The 23,812-nt window shown below is 39.2% G+C and overlaps 1 protein-coding gene across 1 annotated transcript in view; it reads left to right on the plus strand.

Moving 5' to 3' along the window:
- The first annotated feature begins 329 nt into the window (after positions 1-329).
- Positions 330-23,812, plus strand: part of LOC141923292 (cytosolic phospholipase A2 beta-like) — a 28,816-nt gene continuing 5,333 nt past the window's right edge. The window contains exons 1-18 of the mRNA XM_074824175.1: positions 330-582; positions 6,432-6,504; positions 7,557-7,733; positions 8,367-8,503; positions 9,188-9,319; positions 10,524-10,582; positions 12,303-12,345; positions 13,572-13,635; positions 14,052-14,179; positions 14,300-14,410; positions 15,474-15,511; positions 16,437-16,572; positions 17,561-17,697; positions 17,961-18,183; positions 18,774-18,891; positions 19,943-20,080; positions 21,274-21,378; positions 21,976-22,161. Coding sequence (XP_074680276.1) covers positions 562-582; positions 6,432-6,504; positions 7,557-7,733; positions 8,367-8,503; positions 9,188-9,319; positions 10,524-10,582; positions 12,303-12,345; positions 13,572-13,635; positions 14,052-14,179; positions 14,300-14,410; positions 15,474-15,511; positions 16,437-16,572; positions 17,561-17,697; positions 17,961-18,183; positions 18,774-18,891; positions 19,943-20,080; positions 21,274-21,378; positions 21,976-22,161 — 2,026 coding nt within the window. The 5' untranslated portion in view covers positions 330-561. The remainder of the gene's footprint in view (positions 583-6,431; positions 6,505-7,556; positions 7,734-8,366; positions 8,504-9,187; positions 9,320-10,523; positions 10,583-12,302; positions 12,346-13,571; positions 13,636-14,051; positions 14,180-14,299; positions 14,411-15,473; positions 15,512-16,436; positions 16,573-17,560; positions 17,698-17,960; positions 18,184-18,773; positions 18,892-19,942; positions 20,081-21,273; positions 21,379-21,975; positions 22,162-23,812) is intronic.

The raw sequence follows: 23,812 nt of genomic DNA on the forward strand, positions 1-23,812 counted from the left end.
CTGGTTGGTAGAAAGATTCCCAATAATGTATTAAAACAAGTCCCTATTTTAGGAAGAGTTGAAAAGAGCATTCAGAAGTAGGTTGGTCTCCGACCAGAAATTTTAACAGATAAGATTTAGCTATCCCCTCCCTTCGATTTTTTTTTTTTTTTTCTGGAGTATTTTGTGGAAGACCTTAAAAACTACTGAAAATTCAGCCACTGACTAGATAGATGGAAGAGATCGGGAGTGAAGGAATACTTTCTGAATGTGGCAGAATCCACCCAAAAACCTGGCAGGACAGTATTGGGGCAATAACAAATGGTGACAGGTAATGGTGACAGGCAAAGATGTGGTAACTGCAGCTTTCCTCTCACCTCTGACATTGCAGATCTTTGCCTCTCAGACGTAGGCAGACTCTTCTCCACACAGAGGAGGCAGAGGGTGGAGCTCAACGCCTGTATAAATTATATGTGTCCTTCAGGTTATTTCAGCAGCAACAACAAGCTGTGAGCCTGTTTGTCAGCTGACAGATCTGTTACCCGAATTGGGTTTTCTGTTGCTGTCGCCATCTTGTGTGTCATGGGGAGCCCACCAGCCAAGGTAAGAGAATTGCAGTTCCGCGCTTTGCTGTGGCCCTGCACCTTGCTGTTGGGACCTCCCTGCTTCAATTCTTCCGAGCAAACTCCCTCTTCTTTGCATCTGCTGAGATGCAGAGACAAACTGCTGCTGGTGTGATGTGGCAGGGTCATCCTGAACTTCGCAAATTTACCATTTTCCTCTTTTACCTCCCAGTAACTAATATATAAGCGAGCTTCAGTGAAAATGCAGCAAAAATGTGGCCCTTTTCTTCTATCGTGAGGTGTACATGCTGGAGTGAACACCAGGAAGGAAGAGGGCTGGCCTTGATGAGTTTACCTCACGGTAAAATGAAAGTACTTTAGCCCTACTGCATGCTTTTCTCAGGATAGCACATGTTCATTGCTTGCCCCAGCTGAAAAGAATCAACAGCTTTTTCTAGCAACAAAGCATAATTTATATTACTTTAGCTGCAGGGGAGAGTTCTTACGAGGTATTTGGCTGATTTAGCTGTCTTTAATGTAATGTTTACAGTGTCTGCGATTCTAGTGGAAGTATTTCATGTCTGGACTCGAGTTTTCTAATAATAAGCTCCATTCAGAAATTTTAACTGATCCTTTTTAGTATAAATCAACAGAATTATTAGCTGAGAGTTATTTTCTCATGTATATCTTTAAAGAGTAATGGATGCAGTGTCTGAAATGCAAGATGTGAATTATTTACAACTAACCATTCTTTATGTATCAAACCCTATGTCAAATTTTGCAGGAAATAAAAGAAATACAGGCATTTATGGGTTTTAAGTATAGTGAGAAACAATGTTATATACTATGACTTATAGAGAATTGTTAATCATTAAGAATAAAGAATACTTACTATACTTGTGGCATGGTAATATTTGCAGGTGAAGTTAAAGATTCAGGAAAATATCAGGAGCTTAAACAGCTCAAATGATAGATTAAAAATATTCAAACGTTGGATGCTCGAGGCAAAGAATATAAATTGTAAATATAATGTACTTTCTAGATAAAATTGTATCTAATCTATCTGCCTGTTAGATTCAGAGCTATCTATCTTAGATATAAATATTACCTATCAATTTTAAATATTAATGTTGTATCTAATAAAATAATTCTGAATCTGGTAGATGAGTAGATAACAGGTATAATTTTATCTAGAAAGTCTCAACTACAGCAAAAGTTCTTGCATTTCGTCCTAATGCTGCAACTGCTATTCCACGAGTATAGACATACTCCAGGTTAGTAGGCAACAGTGCCAAAAGCTTAGAGTACAAGCATAGCTTCAGGTCAGAAAGCTTTTATTCCCAAGGAAGGAGATTCATGCAGTACTGCAGGTAGCTCTGCCGTTCTGTCAGGCAAATGCATTTTTCAGTGTGGTAAATTGGTAAATAGATAAGGAAATCAGAAGAGTGGTTTTGTGGTTTTGGTTTTGTTGTTTTTTTGTTTGTTTTTTTTTTCTTTTATATTAAAAAAATCTAACTTGTTTAGAAAAGTGTCGATACTTTGAACTATCTAGAAAGACCAACTAAAAGTCTCCCAGTTAATTATTTTCTGTTTAAAAACGCTATCAAATAGGCATGGAAGCGATGGACAATATTAATTTACAACTTCCTGGGAATGCTTTTGGTATTCGTAACAGGGTCTTTTCTTCTGCTCAGACAAGAATAACCACTCTTTAGCAGTTTTATTTTGTGAACTACAGAATAATTTTTATGTGGTAAAATACTCAGAAATTATGTCAGTACAAAGCCCTGAGAGACCGACTCATGTATGTAAAGAGATGACTGATAGAATATGAACAAGGGCTGCATCCCAAATCCACAATGACTCTTGAAACAATCCACCAGTGATAACATGAAATTACAGTAAATGTTTGTAAGGCAAATTAGATTTACTCACTTCCAATGACAATGACAAGATTTTCAACTTCCAACTTCCAATGACAAGATTTTGAATAATTGTGATTCCCAATGAAAATGAGGCTTTCATGGTCATGCTGTCTCCTTCTATCTCCTCTTCTGGTTTTGCATATTTCTTCAGTCAGTTGCTTTTCCCACCAGCACTTTGCATTCCTCTAATTTTAATGAAAATAGGCAGCTGGTTGGAAGGACAAATTTCTAGCAGTATTTTCGCTGATGGAGGATCTAATAAACTCATCCTGTATTAGATGTAGAATTTATGTGGAAGAGAATGCTTTGAACCAGGCTGGTCATGAGGCTTTTTTATAGTTTATAAGTTTATAGCTTTAACCTTAATTTCATAAATTGCCAAGTTGTAGTTGAAACAAATCCTTAGTATCCAAGATTAAATACATGGTAAGAATATGCCAAATGATTACATTTGGTGTAAGATCTTGTACGTAAGATATTGTGCAGCTTCTAGTACACCACTGGAGAAAGAAAAAGTAATCTGTGAAAGGAAGTAATTATTCCTGTCTGAAAGATATTGATAAGGCTGAGTGATAAATCCTACAGCTATTTACAGAATGTCAAAAGACAGAGAGCAGACTCCTCATATAAAACTTCATGTAACTTTGTGTTATCCCATGGTGATAACTCCACTCAGAGAACTGCTTATGTTTGGTGCAGAGGGAGCTGAAGGCTGAGATTCTGATTCTAGTCAGCCTTCCAACATGTACAAACCAAGGACTCTTTTTTCAAGAAAAAAAAAAGAAAATAAAAAATAGGTGGTGATGGGAGGTTGTTCCCAGATTGCCAGGCTCTGCAAAAACTAACCCCTGGGAGACTAACTTTCTAGTGAAGGTAGCCATGAGATCGTGTTCTAGGAGCAGCATGGAGGGACAATAAGGAGTGAAATGAAAGATGTTGGTAGGTTTTTCTTCTCTCACTGCCATCCAAAGTCTCACTTGGTAGGCTCCTCGTTATCAATGAGCTTTGAGAAGATTTCATACTACTCTTTGGGACTCTGGACAAGCTACTATTCATTGGTCTGGAGTGTTATTGTCTAGGATGCAAATATACACAGGTAGCTGAATCCTGAACTCTGTCATTGGCCTCAATGTGTCACTACTAATTTTCCAGTAAAAATAGAATGACGTACTTCTGCGAAAGCTACCTTTGACTCTGGATATTTACAGGGGAGTTTTGTTATTCTCTGTGTGCCTATGCAGGAAACTATGTTTCTCTCAAGGAAGTGAACTAAAAAGAGCAAGACCAGTACAGCTGCAGGACTGTCAAGAGCTGTCTGGATGTGGTATCTGTGTTTATCAGTTTGCATTAATTATGAAATTACACATTGCTTTTTATGAAAATAGCAAGTGGTATCTCTAACCATAATTAATTTTTCTAGAAGGGTATTTTAGAGTGCCAGCACTTTTGAGCAAAGATCTTATTTTAGACCACCCAAATCAGACCCTAATAGTCTGCTCTGGACCATTGTAGAAGAAAATTAGCTCTGCCTTTTTTGTGATGAAAAAAAGAATTAGCCCAATTCTGAATGGTTATCACAGGCTGGAGTAACTGCAGTCACGGGAGCAGGATGGCTTCTGGCTTCCCCTGGGGATTTGCACAGCCCATAGGGTTTATTATGGCCACATTTACCCATCTTCCTGCAACAACACAAGGGCTAAGCTGCACCAAATCAGAAGTAGTGAACAGTCATCTTTGATGATGTTTCCATCAGCGGGCAGATGTTGACATGTTTAAGGGAAGTGATTGCTGTTGAAAGGGGAAGGGAGGAGGAGTGAGGCTCTCTGGCTCTAGTGGGAGAGGATGAAAACATGTCAGCTACCACAATTTAGAGTACTCTCGTGATGAACTGCAGATGCACCACTTTTATAAGCGAATAGGAAATTTTCATCACAAAAGGTTTAAAGCAAATTGTATACCAACATCTGTTTCTCCAGTGAAGGCAGACTCTCAGAATGGTTTGGGCTTCTGTTGAGCAAGGGGGAAGTTGATTACAAAATAACACAGAATTAACACATTAATTAAAACCAGTCAGCTCTGTAATTTGCTACATAATCCAATATTTCATGCTAATGAGACCCACTAGGAATGCTGACTGAGTCCTCCAGTTCATACTTCTATGTTAAATAAATATTTGCACAGGAAAATTAAAGTCAAATTCTTTCAGTGGGAAACTGGAATAGTATAGAAGTGTCCCAAATGGAACTTGTAACGTCCATAATGCATTAAACTCAGAATGTTTTAAATGTGAGTTTCAAATTTGAGGAGAACATAATAGAAATGGTTCTTGTCACACAAGAACAAATGTGTCTTGCATTTTTATTCAAAAAGTGTTTTAATCAACCATTAAGAGGACAAGAGACAGAGTAATCTGTGATTTTGTAAGTTTAACAACAGGGTATCTCTGCTCAGGGTGACTCTTGAATATTAATCTGAATTTTAAAAAGATGTAACTTTAAAAGTGACATAAAATTTAATATTAAGCATTTATTTGAATGTGCTAATTCACAGTTCAAATGGTACCCATTTGATGTAATGTAATTTACTTCTAAACAAAACTGAATGAAGCTGAATGAAGGCTATTCTCAACTCCATTAAACATGCCCAATAGTGTCCACCCCATTTTAAAAGAATTTCAGATTAACTATAGTGAGGGGACTTCTTCTATAGAGAAGTTCCTCCTTCCCCAGCTGTTTGTATCTCCAAAGTTCATAATTTCATTGTCAAGAAAATTAATCATGGTGCTAACTTTCAAAATAAAATTGTCAAGTTATTTTGTTCCAGTGTAAGGGGATACTCTCATTTGGACAAATGGTGTCCAAACACCATGGACATCCAAACATTTGGATACGGTGTTTCAGTCAGTGTGTAGTTTAAGCTGCCATTCAAACTAATGAAACACATGCAACATGGTGTGGTTCTGTTTTAATTTATTAGTGGTAGCAGGACTGTATGTTATTATCGCCAATTACTGACAAGCCATGCTAATATGATAAAACAGTTAAAATGCTCAACAGAAAATTAAAAATAAATTTAAATGTTCCAATTTGAAAAAAGAAGGAAATATTTTCCCACTTTTAGTATTAACAGTGTCACATGTCTGTATATGTGTGTTCATTCAGGCTTATCAGAACGTCTTCTGACAATGGCGAATATTTTCTGACCAGCTTAGGTTGGGAAGCTTAATTCTTTGTTAGAATTAGGAACAAGTCTCTTGAAATAAGCATTACAATGATAGCTTGCCTATGATAGAAATAAATCTCATGTCTGGAAGGAAGGTGTTTCCATTCCCATTAGGTGTTTCCAAGACACCTAATGATGTGGGATTCTGTGATATTACGTCTTCAGAGCAGGGCTCTTCTTTCTTCATCTGTAGTGCATTCCTCCAGATGCCTTTTGGTGAGCTTGGCCTACTTAGGAGCGTCATGGAAATTTAGTCCTAGTTGGGATACAATCAGAAGTGTTTAGAGCACTTTGGTAACTACCATGTCCAGGCCTAGTGTCAGTGCTGTGCCAAGTAAGTGCTGACCCAAGTAAGCAGCTGTAAGTTCCTAGTATTGCCTTCCAAAGGCCCATTTTTGACCTATCTGTGGCACAGGACCCTCGGCAGATTGGCAGTACAACCATCACCATGGCCATGCATGCATCAGGTTGTATGCAAATAGGCACCTCTAAGGTGACTATGAAAGCTTTCCATACCATTTTCTGAGCCCCTGTTTCTCTGTCTTCACTTACTCAAGCTACTTAGCAAATAGCCCAGTGTGCAATTGTGCTATCATCTTAGCATGGTGTACTTCCACTGGAGGGTGGTCCCCTCACTTCAGACAGACAAACAGAAGGACAGACTGTCCCCTGTGCTGTTCAAAATACATATTATTTTTGTATTCTGAGCTGATAAAACTAATTGCATTTGTTTTCTCTGCAGATGAAGTTTTGCCCCATCCACATGCTTTCTGTAAGAATCATACAAGCTAAGAACATCAAGTCAAGAGACCTGTGTGAGTTGTGATTTGATTATATTTTCAGTCACTCCCAGAGTTTACAGTGAGCAATGTTCCTAAGTTCTGAAGGTATACAAACAATGTACATAAAGCACAACAATAGAAGTACTAATGCCAGGGCTATAATTAGATCAAATGCCTGAGGTATCATTAGATTGGAGGACATATAGAGTGGCATTTCAGGGAACTGGTAAAAAATTACTCCCAGATGAATTTCCTGGGCCACAAGGGAAGGTAGACCTTGTGAGAACACTGCAGTCTCTAAATCTGCTTGGAGTTGTCTGGTTTTGATGTTCATAATAGGTATAAATCATATAACAGATTGGAATTTTGCCACACAGGCCACGTATTTAGGGACCTTTCATTGAAATGTATCAATTATACACAATAATCAAAGGTAAATTAGAATTTCAAGCCTTCTAAAATACTGTATCATTCAGGGTATTTCCAGTTCCCATAAGACCAGTCATGTTAAATTATATTGATAGTTTCTGGTTAAGGAGGGCTTCTGCAGACCCAGCCCTAAGCACATGCTGAACATGCAGGCAAAACAGACTTCTGTGTACTTTTGTATTCAACCTTCTTTAACTCTTTATCTTGCTCTCCTTATGGCTCCTTATAAAGGTGTACCATGGACCAGCCATTCAGCTGCCATTTTTGCAGAGGTGTCCCGTGGGTTCCTCAGTCAGGACAGACCTTGAGCTGCCTTTTCTCACACTCTTGAAACCTCTGACCTGTGTATTCCTCTAATGAAAACCAACATGTTCAGCCAAAAAAGCGTCACTTTGCAGTGAGTTACTTGAGTTACAGCTGAGACCATTCACATCTTATGATTCAGGGCCAAGCACAACCTTGGCCAAGCCTGAATGCGAGGGAGACCTGAGGAAGTGAATCTCCTGTTGGTTGAGTAACTGCCTGCTGAAGGGCTTCCTGTACTCCTGTGGCAAATGCCATGTAGTAACGTCCAGAGGTGGACACTAGAAAGGTGGTAGTGTGACAAGGCCTGTATTTCTGAGTTTCAATGATCTCTTCTATCTACTCTATTGAAGGGACAGTTCCACTTTCCTGCCAAAACCTTGCGGGGCAATGTTATTCACTGCTTGATACCAGTCTGAAGTATTTAGGCATCTCGGGCTGCAGTGGACATCTTCCGTCAAGTCCAGACTCCAGCTCTGAAAGACATCACCTTGGAGATTTCCTTTCACACCGTTGTCAAGCTTCACAAAGTAAATGTACTTTCCCACCCCGGCTCTTCCCAAAGGACAGCTGCTCGAGGCACTGACTGCACTAACCATAAGGAGTAGATGTAGGCTGGAAGTGAGATGAAGAGTTCAGACTTGTTTATGCCTTCATGTCTTGGGCCCCCACCAGCCTTTAGCTGCAACAGATTTTCTTCCCTAGTACCTAACCCTTCTAGACAGCCATCATGTCCCCTCTGCATGTTTGTGTTGCTAGACTGAGCAAGCCAGTCTCCTCTGGTCTTCTCTGTAATATGCGTCCGCCTTTCCTGTAATCGTCCTAACAGCCTTTTTGGGACTAGTTCTAGTTTCAGTTAAACTTTTTTAACATTGTTGACTGGAATTTTAGGGATTATGCCCGATGAATGGTCAGCGGGGTCTTTTATACTTCTTTCTCTTCACATGGGAAACGTGGCTTTTAGTGTACTTTGTGTGTGCATGTGTACGTTTGCAATTTGTAGTTACCCAGGAATTAGATGGTTTTCCTTGGTTGCTTCCACTGGTGGCCTCTTTACTTATTTTTAAAAAAGTAGTAATATTTGTTAGTTCCCAGAATCATGGCCTTGCCCTACTTTTCCTCTTTAATATTGGCATCAGGTTTTTAATTTTTCTCTGCTGCAGTGACTGCTTCAGACTGCTATGTGCGCTTGTGGCTGCCATCTGCTTCAAATGGAAAGCTTCGGACCAAAACCATCAGGAATTCTGACAACCCTGTCTGGAACGAGACTTTCTACTTTAGGATCCAGAGAGAAGTTGAGGTATTAAAAAAAAAAAGGAAATGTCACCATTTTGAATAGCTGGGAATCCTCAGTTGATGCTCTGTTGATCAGCTGTGCTAAATAACTTAAGAAAATGATCGTGTAACAGAATTTGCAACTGACTGGTTAGCACAAAACAGTAGACATAGGCAGTATTGTTCCCCTCAGCTAGTTATAGACATTGGTGATGTAAGTGCCTACATCTGAGCTAGTCCAGATTCACTTTGTTGTCACCTGAGAGAAATAAGCACTGCTGTAGCATGCTTCATTTGGGCTATTTTGGATGGTTAATTTAGAAAGAGCTTTCCCTCCGCTGGTTGTAAGGGAAGGGTAGAGGAGTTGCTGTGATGTAGACAACAAATTTAATCCTACCCTAAACTATGTAGTTAAGAGAACTTTGGGGATGAAGAAACTGAGTGTGTTCTTTGGGTGGGTTATCAATGTGGTGCAGAGCACTGACATCTTTTCTGTCTCAGAATAGTGGGAGCTTTCTGTTATAGGTAGTTGTCTTCTATTTCATGATAAGTTTCCCAAGGCTGGGTTTAAAGATGGTGTTCTGCATTAACAAACTCCTGAAGGAAAGCACATGTTTCCTACCACTCTGCACAAGTCTATAACCATTTTTTTTGTTTCTGTGTAATAGCAGCTCAATAAGAGTTCTTACTTATTTTCTTCTACTATCAGAACATTTTAGAATTGGCAGTGTGTGATGAAGATCCACTCACCAAAGATGACATGCAGTTCACAGTTCTTTTTAATGTTGCTAGAATCAGACCCGGGGAGACACTCCGTGAGACATTTGCTTTGAAATCAGAGGTAAGGACTGAAAATACAGGGAGAGGTCAGCACGACCTCATTGTCCACATTGGCTTCCATGTTGAGCGGGGTTTGGGTCTGCATAAACAGATATCCTTATATATCATTATCAATATATTATCAAAACAGGTATCATTGTGCTGAATTTTTGTGACTTTGTTAATCTCTTTTCACAGATTCAGAAAATGAAGCAGCTTCTCTCTTATGCCCACAGTCTCTCTTTGTGGGGCAAAATACTTTAACAGGGAGCAGCTGTAAATAGTAATTTTTATCTTTTATAATCCAAATAAATAACTTCCTTACCTTTCGGCTTTATTACACTTCTGCCACGCTTAGAGGACATTTCCTCTTAAATGTCAACTTTTTATTAAAAACATGAAGACAGTCCACTCACCACTTGAATTAAATGATTCTTTCAGGCTTCTCCTGTTGGTGTTCATGCTGGGTTTCCTTCTAGGTGATTCAGATTTCTCTAGCCCATAGTAAAGGGACGCATGTTCTACTAACATCATTGGTATTCTGTTAAGGAGTCCATGAAAGAGAATAGTCCAGAGAACAAAGCTGGGATAGGTCTGCGGGTTTGTCTGAGCTGTGGCTGTGGTATTGCTACATGCTCACTGCCGGAAGGAGACAGTCTGTACCCAAAAGAACAGCTACTTCCCAAGTACTGAAAGCTGTTAGCATGGATTTTCCCTGTGACTCTGCAGGCTGATGCCATGCACTTCTCCGCCAGTGGGTGAGTCACTGGAAATAAAACGATTCAATGACCACCTCAGTCCAGGGTACTCTTCCTGCTTCATCTCTGCTGGGTGCAGTGTGAATGTGCTTTAAATGGTTTGTACGTGGAAATGACTCAGGTGTTAGTCGCATTTGTTGCTGGGCTTCAATGCCTTTCCCCCATGCACACCATCTTTGCAAAAAGCCATTATATTTCTGTTTCAGTCAAGCTTTCCCTCTGTGACTGTATCTTTGGAAATATGTATAATTCTACATATCCCACAATGGGAGAATATTAATCTTACGTGCCTTTTGCAAGCCTGTGGTTTCCATTGCAATCTCAGCTTTGCAAAGAGGTAACACACAGCTTTTTTGGTAACAGTAGCAGAAGAGATTTCAGCCATGGAAGTGGTTTTTATGTGTGTCTGTACTGCCAAATTTTTGCAGCCTCCAATAATCCATATTTATTTTACCCTTTTCTTTTTAGACAGAGAGATGCATCAAGAAATGGGAAAGTCTGGAAGTGGAATTCTGGATGGAAAGAATGTGAGTAAAATTCCAAAGCTGAAAGGTGTAGATCTGCCAGGGAGTAGTAATATCTCAGAGAAAGAGGAACCTTTTCCAGCTCTTCCTCCCAACAGTGAGCCAAAATTACAGTTTCAAACTTTTTTTCAGCTTAACTTCCCCAGATAATTCTGCCTTTCAGTGTATTTCATACAAATCTTACTTTCTGTATGACGTGTATATCCTGACTGTGGAAATGTAGTAACATTGGCATGCTGTGATAACTTGTACAAGAGATGCATGTAAAACTTAACAGAGGTGCTCTTCAATATTAATGTTACTATTAATTGAACAATGCCTAGAACACTGTGGTGTTTCTGAAAGACTAGAAAACTTGTCTTGCATTATTATCACGATATATACATAGAGTTATGCAGGGAGTATTAGAAAAGTCACCCATTAGGTGATAGCTTAGTTAAACAGAAAAAAACATGCAAAGTAAGACCACCCCCCTCAAAGTGGTAGTCAATGTTGTCTGGAGAAGAACAAACCTTGTAAGATAAACTTTATTTCTCTTTTGAATGCTATCACAAGTTTGGTTGAAAGAAAACCCCTAAACTACATGTTCTGGCATATTTGAGCTTAGCATTATGAAAATAAGGAACACAGTCCAGTCAAAACTGACTAACTGCATGATTAGAAGAAGGAACTGTAAATAAGGCTTCTTATTCTTAAACATGAAAATGCATGAAAAAAGTCACTGGTCTTCTTGGTTAATTTCTCACACAGTGAAACTCAAGAAAATCTATTTAATTTATTTATGAGAGATACTTTAAGAGATGGTATAAGCATCTCCTGCAAATGTGGAAGCAGTCACAGCCAGATATATAAAAAGGACAGACTGAGGTGCAGTGCTTGGAAACTGGACTGGTAGATTCAGACTAGAAATAAGAGGAGCATCTTTCACCATTCACGTTATAAGGCAAGTGGTGGATTCTCCATCCTTGGAAGTCCAACCTAGTTATTTACATTTAAATATTCTACAGCTGAAAAAGAGGTTTTAAGGCTGGCAAAATACCCTGGACTTTGCAGAAAGTCAAATACTACATACTACATAACTTTAATGGTCCCTTCAGATGTATGAAAGCACTTATGAATGTGTGTAACATAGTGATGTTGGAGCATTAGCCTTAATGAGAGATGCTGTTTGTAGACTCTATAGGTTACTCATAGTATTGAATAACTACATCCATTCAGTGACAGACCTAGGTCTTACAAGGTAAAATGTCTGGGACAAAGACTTTCTATTATTTACGTCTGTGTTTTCCAGTCACACACTAATTCTTATTTGCCGTTCATTTGTGATTGGTTGTAAATTATAATCTGGAACAGTCAGAAATGTCTTTCCTAATAAGTATTTGCAGAATACATTAATAGTAGTCTTTGCTTTCCCTAAGTCATATGGTCATTTGTTAATAGTAGGACGTGATTCCACATAGACCAATATGTCTTTGTTCTGCTGTATCTTAGCATATAGTTTTAAGCATTGGTATTTTTATGAGCTCTCCTGCCTTTCTTCTTGTTGGGCTACTACATTCTGGTTCATGTGCTTTGCAGGTGATCATGTATTATGCCTTTTAGAAAACAAATTGTGTTACTAACATAACTATATTTTAAGCAGGAAAGGTCATAAAACTACTATTTTTTTAAAATACCAGAAACACAGCTTTTGTTTATTTGTTTTTTGATTCTGTCTTGGCAGTCCTGGCCCGCCGGAGCGCCTCATTACCAATGATGTCCTAGTGGTAAGGTTCACATACGAATTTAGCTTGGAGTGACTTTTCTGTCATTTTGATTCTCTCCTCTTCCCCCCAGCCATCTGATATTTTATAGAGAGAACAGAATCTACCATGATAGATAAGAGCATGGTGTGCATTATAAAGTGAAAGATGTGGGATGATTCCCATTTGTTATGGCTTAACTGTTGCGCTCTCCATGCAAAAATAGAAGCTCTGTTTCTTGAAGTCCTCAGATATTACAGATGTCAATATTTTGCCCAGCTGTGGTTTGTTAATGTTGCAGTACTCCATATCTGTTGGTGTTCAAAGCGAAAACTTCTTGTGTTTCAAGTAATACAGTATGGCACTTGGCAGGAAAAACAAAGGTTATAAAAGGGATGAGTCTGTAGAAGACAATAGTAAGTATTCAGTGTGCTTGTGAATGGAAGGTTATCTAATGTAACAGCTTTTTGGGAGATGAGGCTTTTAATAAAGAGTTATTTTAGTCATTGAAACATAGAGTGCTCTTTTGTATTAGTCAGCATGTAGTACATTACCCACCTCCTTGGGCTGGCCCAGCAGCTAAGGAGTACAAAGTACTTCATGCCAACCACTCCAAGCCTGCACATGATTTCCAGATGCTAGTGTTTAATACCCCTGAGGCAAAGTAACATATATTTTGTTCTTTCCCCCTCATTTTCTGTGTGAGGCATAAGAGCTGTAATGATTGGCATGTGTTGTTCCTGAAATGGTTTGGAAAACTGTTCTGGCATGAGTTATTAAATGTGAATTGGAATGACTCAGTTGGAGAGGAGGGTGGAATAAATCCATGATCTCTCTACATCAGGACCAACAAGAAGATGCCTTGTAGACTAATCACTGCCACAATAGACAGAAACTCATCGTCAGGTGTTTTCCTCCACCCTTCCTAAATAATGATCGGATATATGTGTAGCTGTTTGGGCAACAGTGTGTTGTACAGAGTTTCCTGATTTTGGGACAACTTGAATGGGTATAACAACCTCTGGCAATGCACCATTGCATGGACAAGCTAGTTCTGACGCAGTGTAACTGGGCTACTGTCCTGGTGTATTGAGCTCTGAATTGACTCTTGTGCAGCTGGATCGCTTCCAGCACTGAGACCAGTTTAGTTGGCTCTATATTATCGGTAGTGGTGTCTGCATGGTGTTTCAATATTTGCTGCAGATGTGGCATTTGCTATCTTCATACTTTTCCACTCCTGTCTTTTACAGTCCCGTGAGGTTTGCTGCTTGGAAGTGCAAGTGGACATTAATGAAAGCAGGAAATATTTGAAAGGTATGCTGATTTCTCTGTGGCACAAGAACATGACCAGATCATAGTCATTCAGACCCAGATGGAGGCACTTTAGGATACAGAGATGACTGAAAATGTTCTGAAGACAATAAAATGTAATGCAGCGAAAGTCCCTGAAACTGCCTCCAGCTGTAACACTGATCTCCGTGTCTTTTCCTTGAAACTATCAAGTTTGGACACAGTAAACTGTGGAAGTATGAGAGAGTGCTGACTCTGGGAGCACTTCAAACTATGGGGTAAAGGCAGGAGTACCAGTTCCTGTGCTGTAGGAGACTTGCCAGTGTGACAGCTTACAGAGGAGTTACCACAGAGAATGACGCAACAGAAAGTTTGCCAACTTTGTTAGCTATTTTGCCTGAACAGCAGTATTATTCTCTAAACAAATCTGTTTTCACTAGAGGGTAAAAATCTCGTGCTTACGGTGCCTGCATCTCATGAGGGAACACAGAAAACTGCAGAGGACACAGATACTTTCTACTTCCATTGTGTGAAGTCTTGGGAGCCAGTTCTAAAAGTCAGGCTGCAGGTAATGGGCACTATACAATACCACTGTTCATACTGCTTGCTTATTTCCAGTGTCACCAAATGCAAAGAACTGTATTGTTTCTATTCTGTGAATAAAACCCATGTTTTTTCTTCTCTGTAGAAAGTTTCTGATAAGGAAGATGACAATAGCAATTTAAGTGACACCTTAACAGTACCACTGAAATTTCTACCTGTTGGACATAAAGTGAAAGTGACCCTCCCTGTAAGACATGTAAGTGCTTTTATATTGTCTTCTGGAGAGAAGAGTAGAGTAACCCTCAGTATTTAACACCATAACATTTAAAAAAAAAATCATTTAATAAGTCTGAGTGAGAATTTTGTGCAAATACAAGTTTTCTGTGGAAAAGGTTAGTTTTCTCAGAGAAGTATCAATTTTCCATCAACAAAATAAATAATTGGGAATTCATCCTGGCCAGTTTTAGATGCATTTCAGACCAACCTCTGCTGTCCTTACACAGTTAAAGGAGAATGTTCAATGCCCCTAGCAAGGCTTTGGAATGCCCCACTGCTCTTTATCAAGCCTGGGTGGCTAGCTCAGTCTATATACCTAAGTTTTAGATGGCTACAATTAGATGAGTTGAATCTTACCCTCAGAGAACAATTCTGTCACATTCTTCTATGTGTACAGTCATGATGGTAACTGGTGGAGAGATACAACTCTAAGTTGCTTTAAAAGCAGTAGTAATGCTGCTATGTGGCCAGATGAATCTGTTAACGGTAGCCAGACATCCTTTCCTAGACCTTGCGGCAAATGGGAGGCAAAGATAGGAGGAGAAGAATTTCTCAGCAGCCTTTCCTGTAAAGAGAAGAGAGAATGAATGGCTGTTTCACCACGAGTGATTCCCCCCCCACTCTGTTTGGACTCTCTTTTACCTCCAGTAGCTTTTTGGAAGGATGTGTGACTTGTGTTTCCTCTTTATCACTGTCTTTATCTGGCTGCTGTCCCTCGTTCTCAACAATAGGAGGGTGGCAATGTGATACTGCTGCTGGGTTAGAATGGTTCATGGAGGTATGTTCACAGTGAGGCAGAAATCCAGTTTCACAGCCCGTTCATCTAGCCACTTCGACTACTCCTGCCTCTTTTGCTTCTCTGTAGAACATGTTTGGTGTTTAGTTGCTTTCCTTCTCCTTCCCACTACAATTTTCCAAAAAACTGTATGCAGGGTGGTAGTGGTGTAGTGGTGGGGGCATTCCAGGAAGCACTGAAAATCTGGATTTCAAAACTTTTCTTTTTCCCAGTCATTCACATTGTGCTCTCATTTCTTTGTTTACAGAATGTGCCACTGCCGCTGTACCTCCAACTAAATGATTGGTAAGAGGACTGGTTTTTTCTCTAAAGTTTTTATTGCTCTTTGGACTCTGAATTCTAGAACAGAGTATCCTTTATTTAGATACAAGGAATGCACAAGACTAGGGGCAAAATGTAACAATAGTTAAGTCATTAAAGAGTCACCACAACAGATCAAAGTTAAATGTCCTTGGGGCAAAAGAGTCACACCAAGATGCAAAAAAAAAAAAAAAAAGAATTTCAAGCAGTGAGGAACTTAGTCACTGAGTGTTCTTTGCATCAAAGAACCAAAGACTGAGATTGGAAGCTTCTTCAAAAGGGATACAGAAGCGGGAAGAAGTCAGAAGGAAAAGAGAATTTGAAACAAGCAAAACATCCAGAGTCCGTACTTTGTTCAAACCACACAGGTATTCTTAAGAAAATAGGTTTGTGGCTCTGGTGATATCAATAGAAAGAAGTACAAGCTAGAGAAGATGAAATGTTACACAGTAAAATAAGGAGACAGACAACAAATAAACCAAAATTATCTGAATAACTTCATATCTGAATATCTTTTACATTGTATTGTGTCTGTATAAATCAATGGTACAAATCCCCGTGAAAGACCTTGTTAGGTTCAAGTCACCCTTTGCTCAGAAATTATATGAAGCAGAAATAGAAAGGATTCAGCTTACAAAGCTACTGAAAGACACAAAGAAACCTTTTTTTTTTTTTCATATTTGCTATACTTAGTTTGCAGCAAAACTTACACTGAAACATCAGAAAATACAGAGACCATGTAGAAGCAAAACAGTTGATTTCTTTGAAACTGGTGGCTGCATTTCTGTCTCTAAAACTGAACAATAAATCATGATTTTTTAATGTTATTTAGTAGACTGCAGTTGCTGAAAATAGATCTATATACATTTTAAACACCAATTCTGTACCTCTGGATTTATTTATGTTTCAGCACAGAAAAACTAGATGTGCGCTTAGGGTATGATCTGTGCCAAGAAGAGCAAGAATTCTTGCAAAAAAGGAAGAGAGTGGTTGCCAGTGCCCTGAAAAGGGTTCTTCATCTGGAAAGAGATCTACATGGACATGAGGTCTGTGAGTTGGAATCCAAGCATGGGGTGTGGGTCTATTGAATTAGGATTGGCACAACTCCCCACCAAATTTCTAGTAGTTTTTGCATGTTGATGACAAACCTATTGATTTGAATGGCAGCAGAGCAGAAGTTCTCAGTGTGGCATACCCCATACTCATCTAAAAATTCATCTCAGCTATTTATGCCTCCATTCTTTTAAATGGGTCAAACTCCCAAGGACATAATATACCACTCTTCAAAGCCAGAGTTTCCAACAGTGTGATGCAGTGGGCCAGCAAGATATGAGGCATTGGTACATTGTGTTAGACACAGCCTAGCCAGACAACCCAAACCAAGCAGGAAACAGGAGTATTTGAAATTCACCTCACATCGATATTTATGAAATCACTGTAATGTCCCTTCTTTAGGCTTACTTTTTTTTTCATTTTCAGAACACTCTTCACAAAAAGTCAAAATTCTTTAGAGTGGAGAAAGAACATTTTATAACAAGCTCCAGCTGAAATATGTTTTGTTGCCAAGATCCAGGGTGAATTTTTAAGTGAACATTTATTTTCTTGCTGGAATTACATTTGTTGAATAGATGCTGTCCAAAGAATCATTTTGTTTGCTTAATATATTTTTATGAACTCTGCTCAGGACTTCCTTGAATCTGTTCTTAATTACATTTATTGCAATTTTTTTTAGTTATAATAAAATAATATCATTATCTGTTATTAATCATTGAAATTCCAATTATAAAGAACAAGGGGAGGAAGGAAAGTAAAAATCACTGCATATTCAAACTCATCCAAGCTTCGGTGTTAAGGGAACCCACTGAGTATCTGGAGGTTAATTTAAAGAAGGTACTGGTAAAGTCTGGCTGAATGTTGAATCAATTTAATTGTCCCCCAGTGAAGTCGGCTGAGCAAATTAAATGAGCTGTAATTAGACTTTTCCAAGTAGGCAAGTGAGTAACTTTTTGAAGATAATACTTATGTTTTGAACAGGTCCCGGTAATAGCTGTTATGGCAACAGGCGGAGGCCTCAGAGCAATGTCAGCTATGTTTGGCCACCTCTTAGCTCTTCAGAAGCTAAATCTGTTGGACTGTGTTACCTATCTCACCGGGGCTTCTGGCTCAACATGGTGTGTATAGAAAATGAGATTTATATTTGGAATCAATGTGACGCTATGTTTCCACACAGTGACAGAGATGCATCTCTTTTGAAGTTTTACATTGTTAATAAGTGAACATAATTCCCTGGTAAAGCTATTATTGTTGGCTCTCAATCATAACTTCAGTTTAGGCTTGCTGATTCTCTTCTTTGATGAAAATGGTTGGGTAAATATAGTAATTTTCCAAACCCATGCAAATAAATGGATGATTTTCTCACATTTCTGTTCTTTAGGACCCTAGCAGACCTGTATGAGCATGCTGACTGGTCACAGAAGTCTCTGGAGGGGCCACTTAAGGCAGTAAAAGAACAAGTGACAAAATGCAAACTCAACCTTATGTCTATAGAGCATCTGAAGTATTATCATGAGGAACTCGCTGAAAGGGCAAAAGCAGGACACGTGTCATCTTTTACAACTCTGTGGTCGCTTGTTCAGGAAATGTTCTTACATGAACGGGTATGTACATGGTCCTGCCACACATCTGGGAAACATCCACTCATGTTCTTTAGAGCTTTACTCTCTGAGGGCATGACGTAATTGTGTGGAACAAATCCAAAGTGGCTGAGGCATCCCAGTGTGATTTGTAAACAATGACAGAGGATCTTGAAACCAGGATTTTCCAGGGTAGCTAATGGTTTGAAGGTGCCTCTGTACTAGGGTGCCCAACAGCCAGCAACTTCAGTAGGCAAACTTTCAGAAAGAACTGAGTAATCCCCCCTGAAAAGTCAGGTCTTTTAAAGTCTGTTTCTAATTAGACACTTAAGAGCTAGAGTAATCTGTCTTCATGTGAACATTAGTCTCAGCCTTAGTAAAGATCTGTGGGATGCAGGTAATCAAGGCACTTAGATATTAATGAAGAATGAAGAGGTTACTAGGTATCAAAAAGGAACATGAAGGAAGAGGTCTCTTTTACAAAAATGAGACTCACAGATTCCTCTGGGTTGTAAAACATCTGCTATCTATCTGTACTCGGGTAGATTGTGTCAGTGTTTTTGCCTTATGTTCTTCCAGAGGTTTACTGTGATTTTTGTTATCTCTTTGATTAGCCAAGAAAGTACAAACTCACAGACCAGCGCAGGGCATTGGAGCATGGACAAAACCCATTGCCTTTCTATGCAGTCCTCAATGTGAAAGAGGAAAAGTTCAGTACTTTCAAATTTAGAGGTAAGTATTCCTAGAGTTTCTTCTGACTCTGAGTAGGGACTAAAGAGAATTTGGAGAAGGGTGCGTGTGTGTGGAGAATAAAAGTGGAATACATCTGTTGCTTGCCCTGACTCAGTATTCATCTTTTAATCAAATGTTTGTCTTTTTTGCTAACTGCTGTGTGTTGATTAGAAAGAGCAGATCTGCTGGATAACATCCTCAGGCACATACAGGGCATTTTTGAAGATCTGGGCTGAAATTCTAGTTTTGCCACAGACATTGTGAGTGAGTGTGGGCAAATCACATGGTCTTTTTCTGCCTCAGTTCCACACCTATAAAATGGCTTTGATGGTTCCTTAGTTTGTAGAGGTGCTGTGAAATGTAATTCTCACTTCCCTAAATACTACACTGATGAGGGTATGAAAATGGAGTATGATTGCTATGATAGGTGTGATATGACACTTTTTAAATAGATACAGGCTACATTCAACAAAAGGTATTAAAATGAGCAGATACTGGAAAGGAAAAAACAGTTAGCACTTACATTTGGTTAGGTTTATAGCTACTGTTCTACTGCAATACCTGTATGGGACAGCTTGAGTCAGGAAACTGCACAGCCATGCCTACACTGTGATACTTTCTAGTTTGGAGCTAATGATGTGTTTTTAGGCTGCCTTGTTATATCATGTAGACTGACAGGTTTGGGTTAGTAGAGGTTTCATGCCAGTCATTCCTTGCAGGTTGGATCACACTTGCATATTGTATATTTGATGCTCTTGATTTAGAGAGTCAAGTGGGATCCCAGAGTCTTTATATAGAAATATATATCTAATCTTCTGAAGCTAATGTTAGACTCCTTCTGAGGTGAAAAAGCTAGTTCCTTTTGAATGCAAATCATCTCTCAGTTTGTACAGAACTAGACAGTGTCATCTGCAATACAAAGCTACTGATAGTACAGAGCTGCTGAGATAAGCAAGATCCATGGAGCTTGTAGATAACTTTACCCACAGAGGAAGGTTTTACTTTCTTATTTTTATTACAGTAAACATGCCATGTGTCAATTCTTTTGTAGAGTGGGCAGAGTTCTCTCCTTATGAGGTGGCCATACCAAAATACGGAGCCTCCATTCGTTCAGAATATTTTGACAGTGAGTTCTTCATGGGAAGGAGAGTGAAGAAGCTGCCAGAATCTCGGATCTGCTATCTGGAAGGTGACCTAGCAGCACAATATAATTAATCACAACATGGTAGAAAGCATGGTACTAGCTAGTCACTGATCTGTGTACAACAATCCTTGCCAGCAGGTCTCCTCTAGGTCTTGATTCAAGGGGCTTTTTACCCCTTTTGTACACTTCTGCTCTTCATAAAGCTTCTTTCCTCTTGTCCTCCCTTTTAATCTGGGTGGATCTGGGAAAGTTACAGCATGGTTCCCCTTCCGTTTTCTGAACCACACAAGAAGGTGGGGAAGGCAAGTTGATGAAGTAATAAGCCTTTCTTCCCTGACCAGTCATCAACTCTTCAACTTTATCAGCTATATTCCTAGACAACGCATTGCTGGGGTAGAATTGGAGGGAGCTGAAAATAAAATATAACTCATGTAGAACAACTCACAAAGGTGAGAACCACCTGAGCTTTGTGGGTTGAGAATGGTGTCACTAATCTTACCTGCCCATAAGGATGAGGGAAGTGCTTTTAACCTCCAACAACTGCTTTGACTGGCTGTTCTGCCTCTAAAGGCAAAGAAAAGGGGAAAAGCAGCTAGTCAGAGGAATCCATCTGCCCCAGGAAGATTTAAACCCTTGTCAGAATTTTAGCTTTTGATACCAAAACCAAGGGTCCAATTGAGACAAAAATCATATTTCTCTCACTGTGAAGTCTGCTAGAGATTCAGTTAGTGAGTACCTGGCATGGGGCTTAATGACAAAGGATAGTTAGTTGTTTTCCAAAAGCAGACTCACGTACGGAGCCAATTCTATTTCAATCCTGGACCAGTTGAACTCACAGAAATAAAACATGCCTGAAAGGAAAAAATGGGTCTTAGAACAATTTAAAGAGTAAATCCATTTAAAGAAGGGCCTTATGCTTACATGGCTTCACCATGCTTTCAAAGCCTGCTTTCTTTCCCAAGTACACAGTAAACACGCTAAAACATTGTTTGGGTGACCAATACCTCTTACTCTGTTACTCTGTACTATACAGTGAATGGTCTGTGTGTCGTTACCTCTTGAGAAAGAGCACTGAAGTACTGACACCATTATGTTTGAACTCTGTGAGACTTACTGCTTAAGCTGTGTCATGACAGGGTCAGTTCATGTGGGCCAGTAATATACAGCGTGGATACTTGTAATAGGCAGTAGTTAACATGTGGTGGTGCAGTATTTTTCCCATGTGGTTTGACTTGCAGGTCTTTGGACAAACATCTTTACTAGGAATTTGCTGGATGGCTTGTACTGGTCCTCAAATTCAAATGAATTCTGGGAACGATGGGCCCAAGATATGGTAGATATAGGTAAGAGTTTCAAAACCGGAATTTGTTTTTGACCACACAGTGCTCCCTATTCAGGAGAGGATAAAGAAAGATATATTATTGCTACTGTTTGTGTTGTCTCTCACATGTTCTCCCTGAATTGCTGCACCTTGTGTTGCCTCACTGTGGATCTTCCAGCATGATTTTCACCTGTGTCAGAATGATCACTATGTGATTATTTTATTTTATTTTATTTTATTTTATTTTATTTTATTTTATTTTAGACCCAGAGGCAAAATTCATGCTAGTTACAAATGTTTTTTATTTAAAATTTGCTCACGGTCTGTTAAATGACTCCTCCCATGACTGCAAATGAGAAGGATGGCTTTTACTTGCAGCAAAAGTACAAAGCCAGTGTGCCATTTGAAAGAGTAAAAGACAAAAGCTGTGCTTGCTTTAAACAAAACCAAATATCTCTTTGTTTAAATGGGATTAGTCATGTATATATATTTTCAAGCAGACTGCAAGAAACGGGGAGAGGAGGGACCCACAGGAAGACAGCAAGGGCAGCTAGTCAGTAAAGGTGCCTGGCAGAACAGATTGCTGATGTTTTTTCTCACAGTTTCTTCTCTATTTCAGAAAAACATTCACCTGAGGAGGATGTCACTACCATCGAGCCTCCATCTTGTTTGTCAGGGAAGTTGTATGAAATGTTTCAGGACATTATGACCAAGCGTCCACTACTGGGAAAGTCTCATAACTTCCTGAGAGGCTTAGAATTTCATAAGGATTATAGCCATCAGAAAAAATTTATTGAATGGAAAGGTAACTGCAACAAAGAGTTAGCTGCAGTGTGCAGGTAACATCTCAGATTTATTTTTTTTTTTAGACTTTGGAAATCTCACATTTAGAGATATTTTCTCAGGGTTTGGAAATCTGCTGAGATGGAACTATGTTTATGGTGTCTGTTTCTTTAGGGTAACAGATTAAAATGAACAAGTCCATAGGCCACTCTTTCACCTCCTGAAGATATCTGTAATTTGTGTCAAGGCATGCTCTTCTACAGGAAGTTTGTCACTCTGCATAGGTACAAGTAGTCAAAAGATTCAGAAAGGGTAGAATCTTTTGAGGTCAAGAAACAAAGGTAACACCAGAAGCATAAAATAGCAGGTTATTATGTGGATCAGATGAAGGAAAGACTGGCTGCAAGCATGTGGTTGCCAATATGTGTGGTATTTCTGCCTGATGATTTATCCAACCAGACAGCTCTCTTTAACCCTTCAGAAACAGAAATACCAAGATCCAACAACAGAAAGTTAAAGCCACATATGTTTAGACTGTGTATATTAAACAAACAGAATGTGTAGACTTGATGTATAAATTGAACAGCATTTTTCCATGGCCTGTGCTCTGCAGGCAGGCAAAGTAAACAGTCAAAATAGTTTAAGCTCAAAATCTATGAAACAATCTGTAAAATGATAGCAAGATGATGGAACTGATGTTTTGTGCATCACAAACCTTTCTGTAATCCCAGGGTCCTCATTTATTCCATGAGCAGGTAGCAGTGTGGGAGGACCCCACATTATTAAGGTTAATCTGACTTCATCAAGAAAACATGTGTTCTCTGACTCCTCTGAGTCCTTCTCTTTGGCAACTTGTGTTTTCTCTCCCCTGTTTCATGCAAGTTACAACAATTTTTGTCCCTGGCTGGTTGCCATTGCTACATGGTTTGCTGACAATGGCAAGAGATGGTGGAGCTATTTTGTGGATTAAGGCAGAGCCCACAGTGTGCTAAGTGCTTTCAAAATGTTCAGTAAGCAAAAGTCTGTGTCCTAAAAGAGTCTGCTCTAAAAAAACAAGTGAGAGAAGGAGAAAACAAGTAGCATAAGAAGGGTGGGTGAGAGAAGGAGCGAGCAAGTATCTTAAGAAGGTGGATGAAGGATAAAATTGTCAGTCAGTAAACGTTAAAAAAAATTTTTTCCTTACATTTGCTGACTAGCAATTTTGTAAAGGCAAATGGGTAGAAGCAGATTTCAAGGAGGGTTTGGAGGAAGAGAGCATAGGATACTAAAGACTACCTCAGGGTAGATATTCTACAAATAAAGTAAAATAAGTGGAAAGCATGAAGTCAGGACTGGGAAAAGGGAGACTGAAAGTCTGGAGTGGGAAAAGCTAGCAGATTTTGTATCCTCTTCTGGCTGCCTGCATGAGACCAAGCTAAAACAAGGTATGGATCCATCTCTAGGAGTAAGAGGAGATGCCAGTTCTGTGAGCAGAAATTATAGTCTCGTGGTAGGTGAAGTCTCCAAAATATAGCTGTGTTTTAAAGGCTTCCCTGCGGATCAGGTTATCTGACACATTCAAACAAGACTTTAAGTGTCATGTGAAAAGCCTGATTTTCAATGTGAGAAATTTGAGAACTAGTAGCCTGGAGTTAGTGTAATGCATTTACAGTAGCAACCATGCTTTTAAGGGA

Source organism: Strix aluco, chromosome 4 (assembly GCF_031877795.1).
Source record: "Strix aluco isolate bStrAlu1 chromosome 4, bStrAlu1.hap1, whole genome shotgun sequence".
Lineage (NCBI taxonomy): Eukaryota > Metazoa > Chordata > Aves > Strigiformes > Strigidae > Strix > Strix aluco.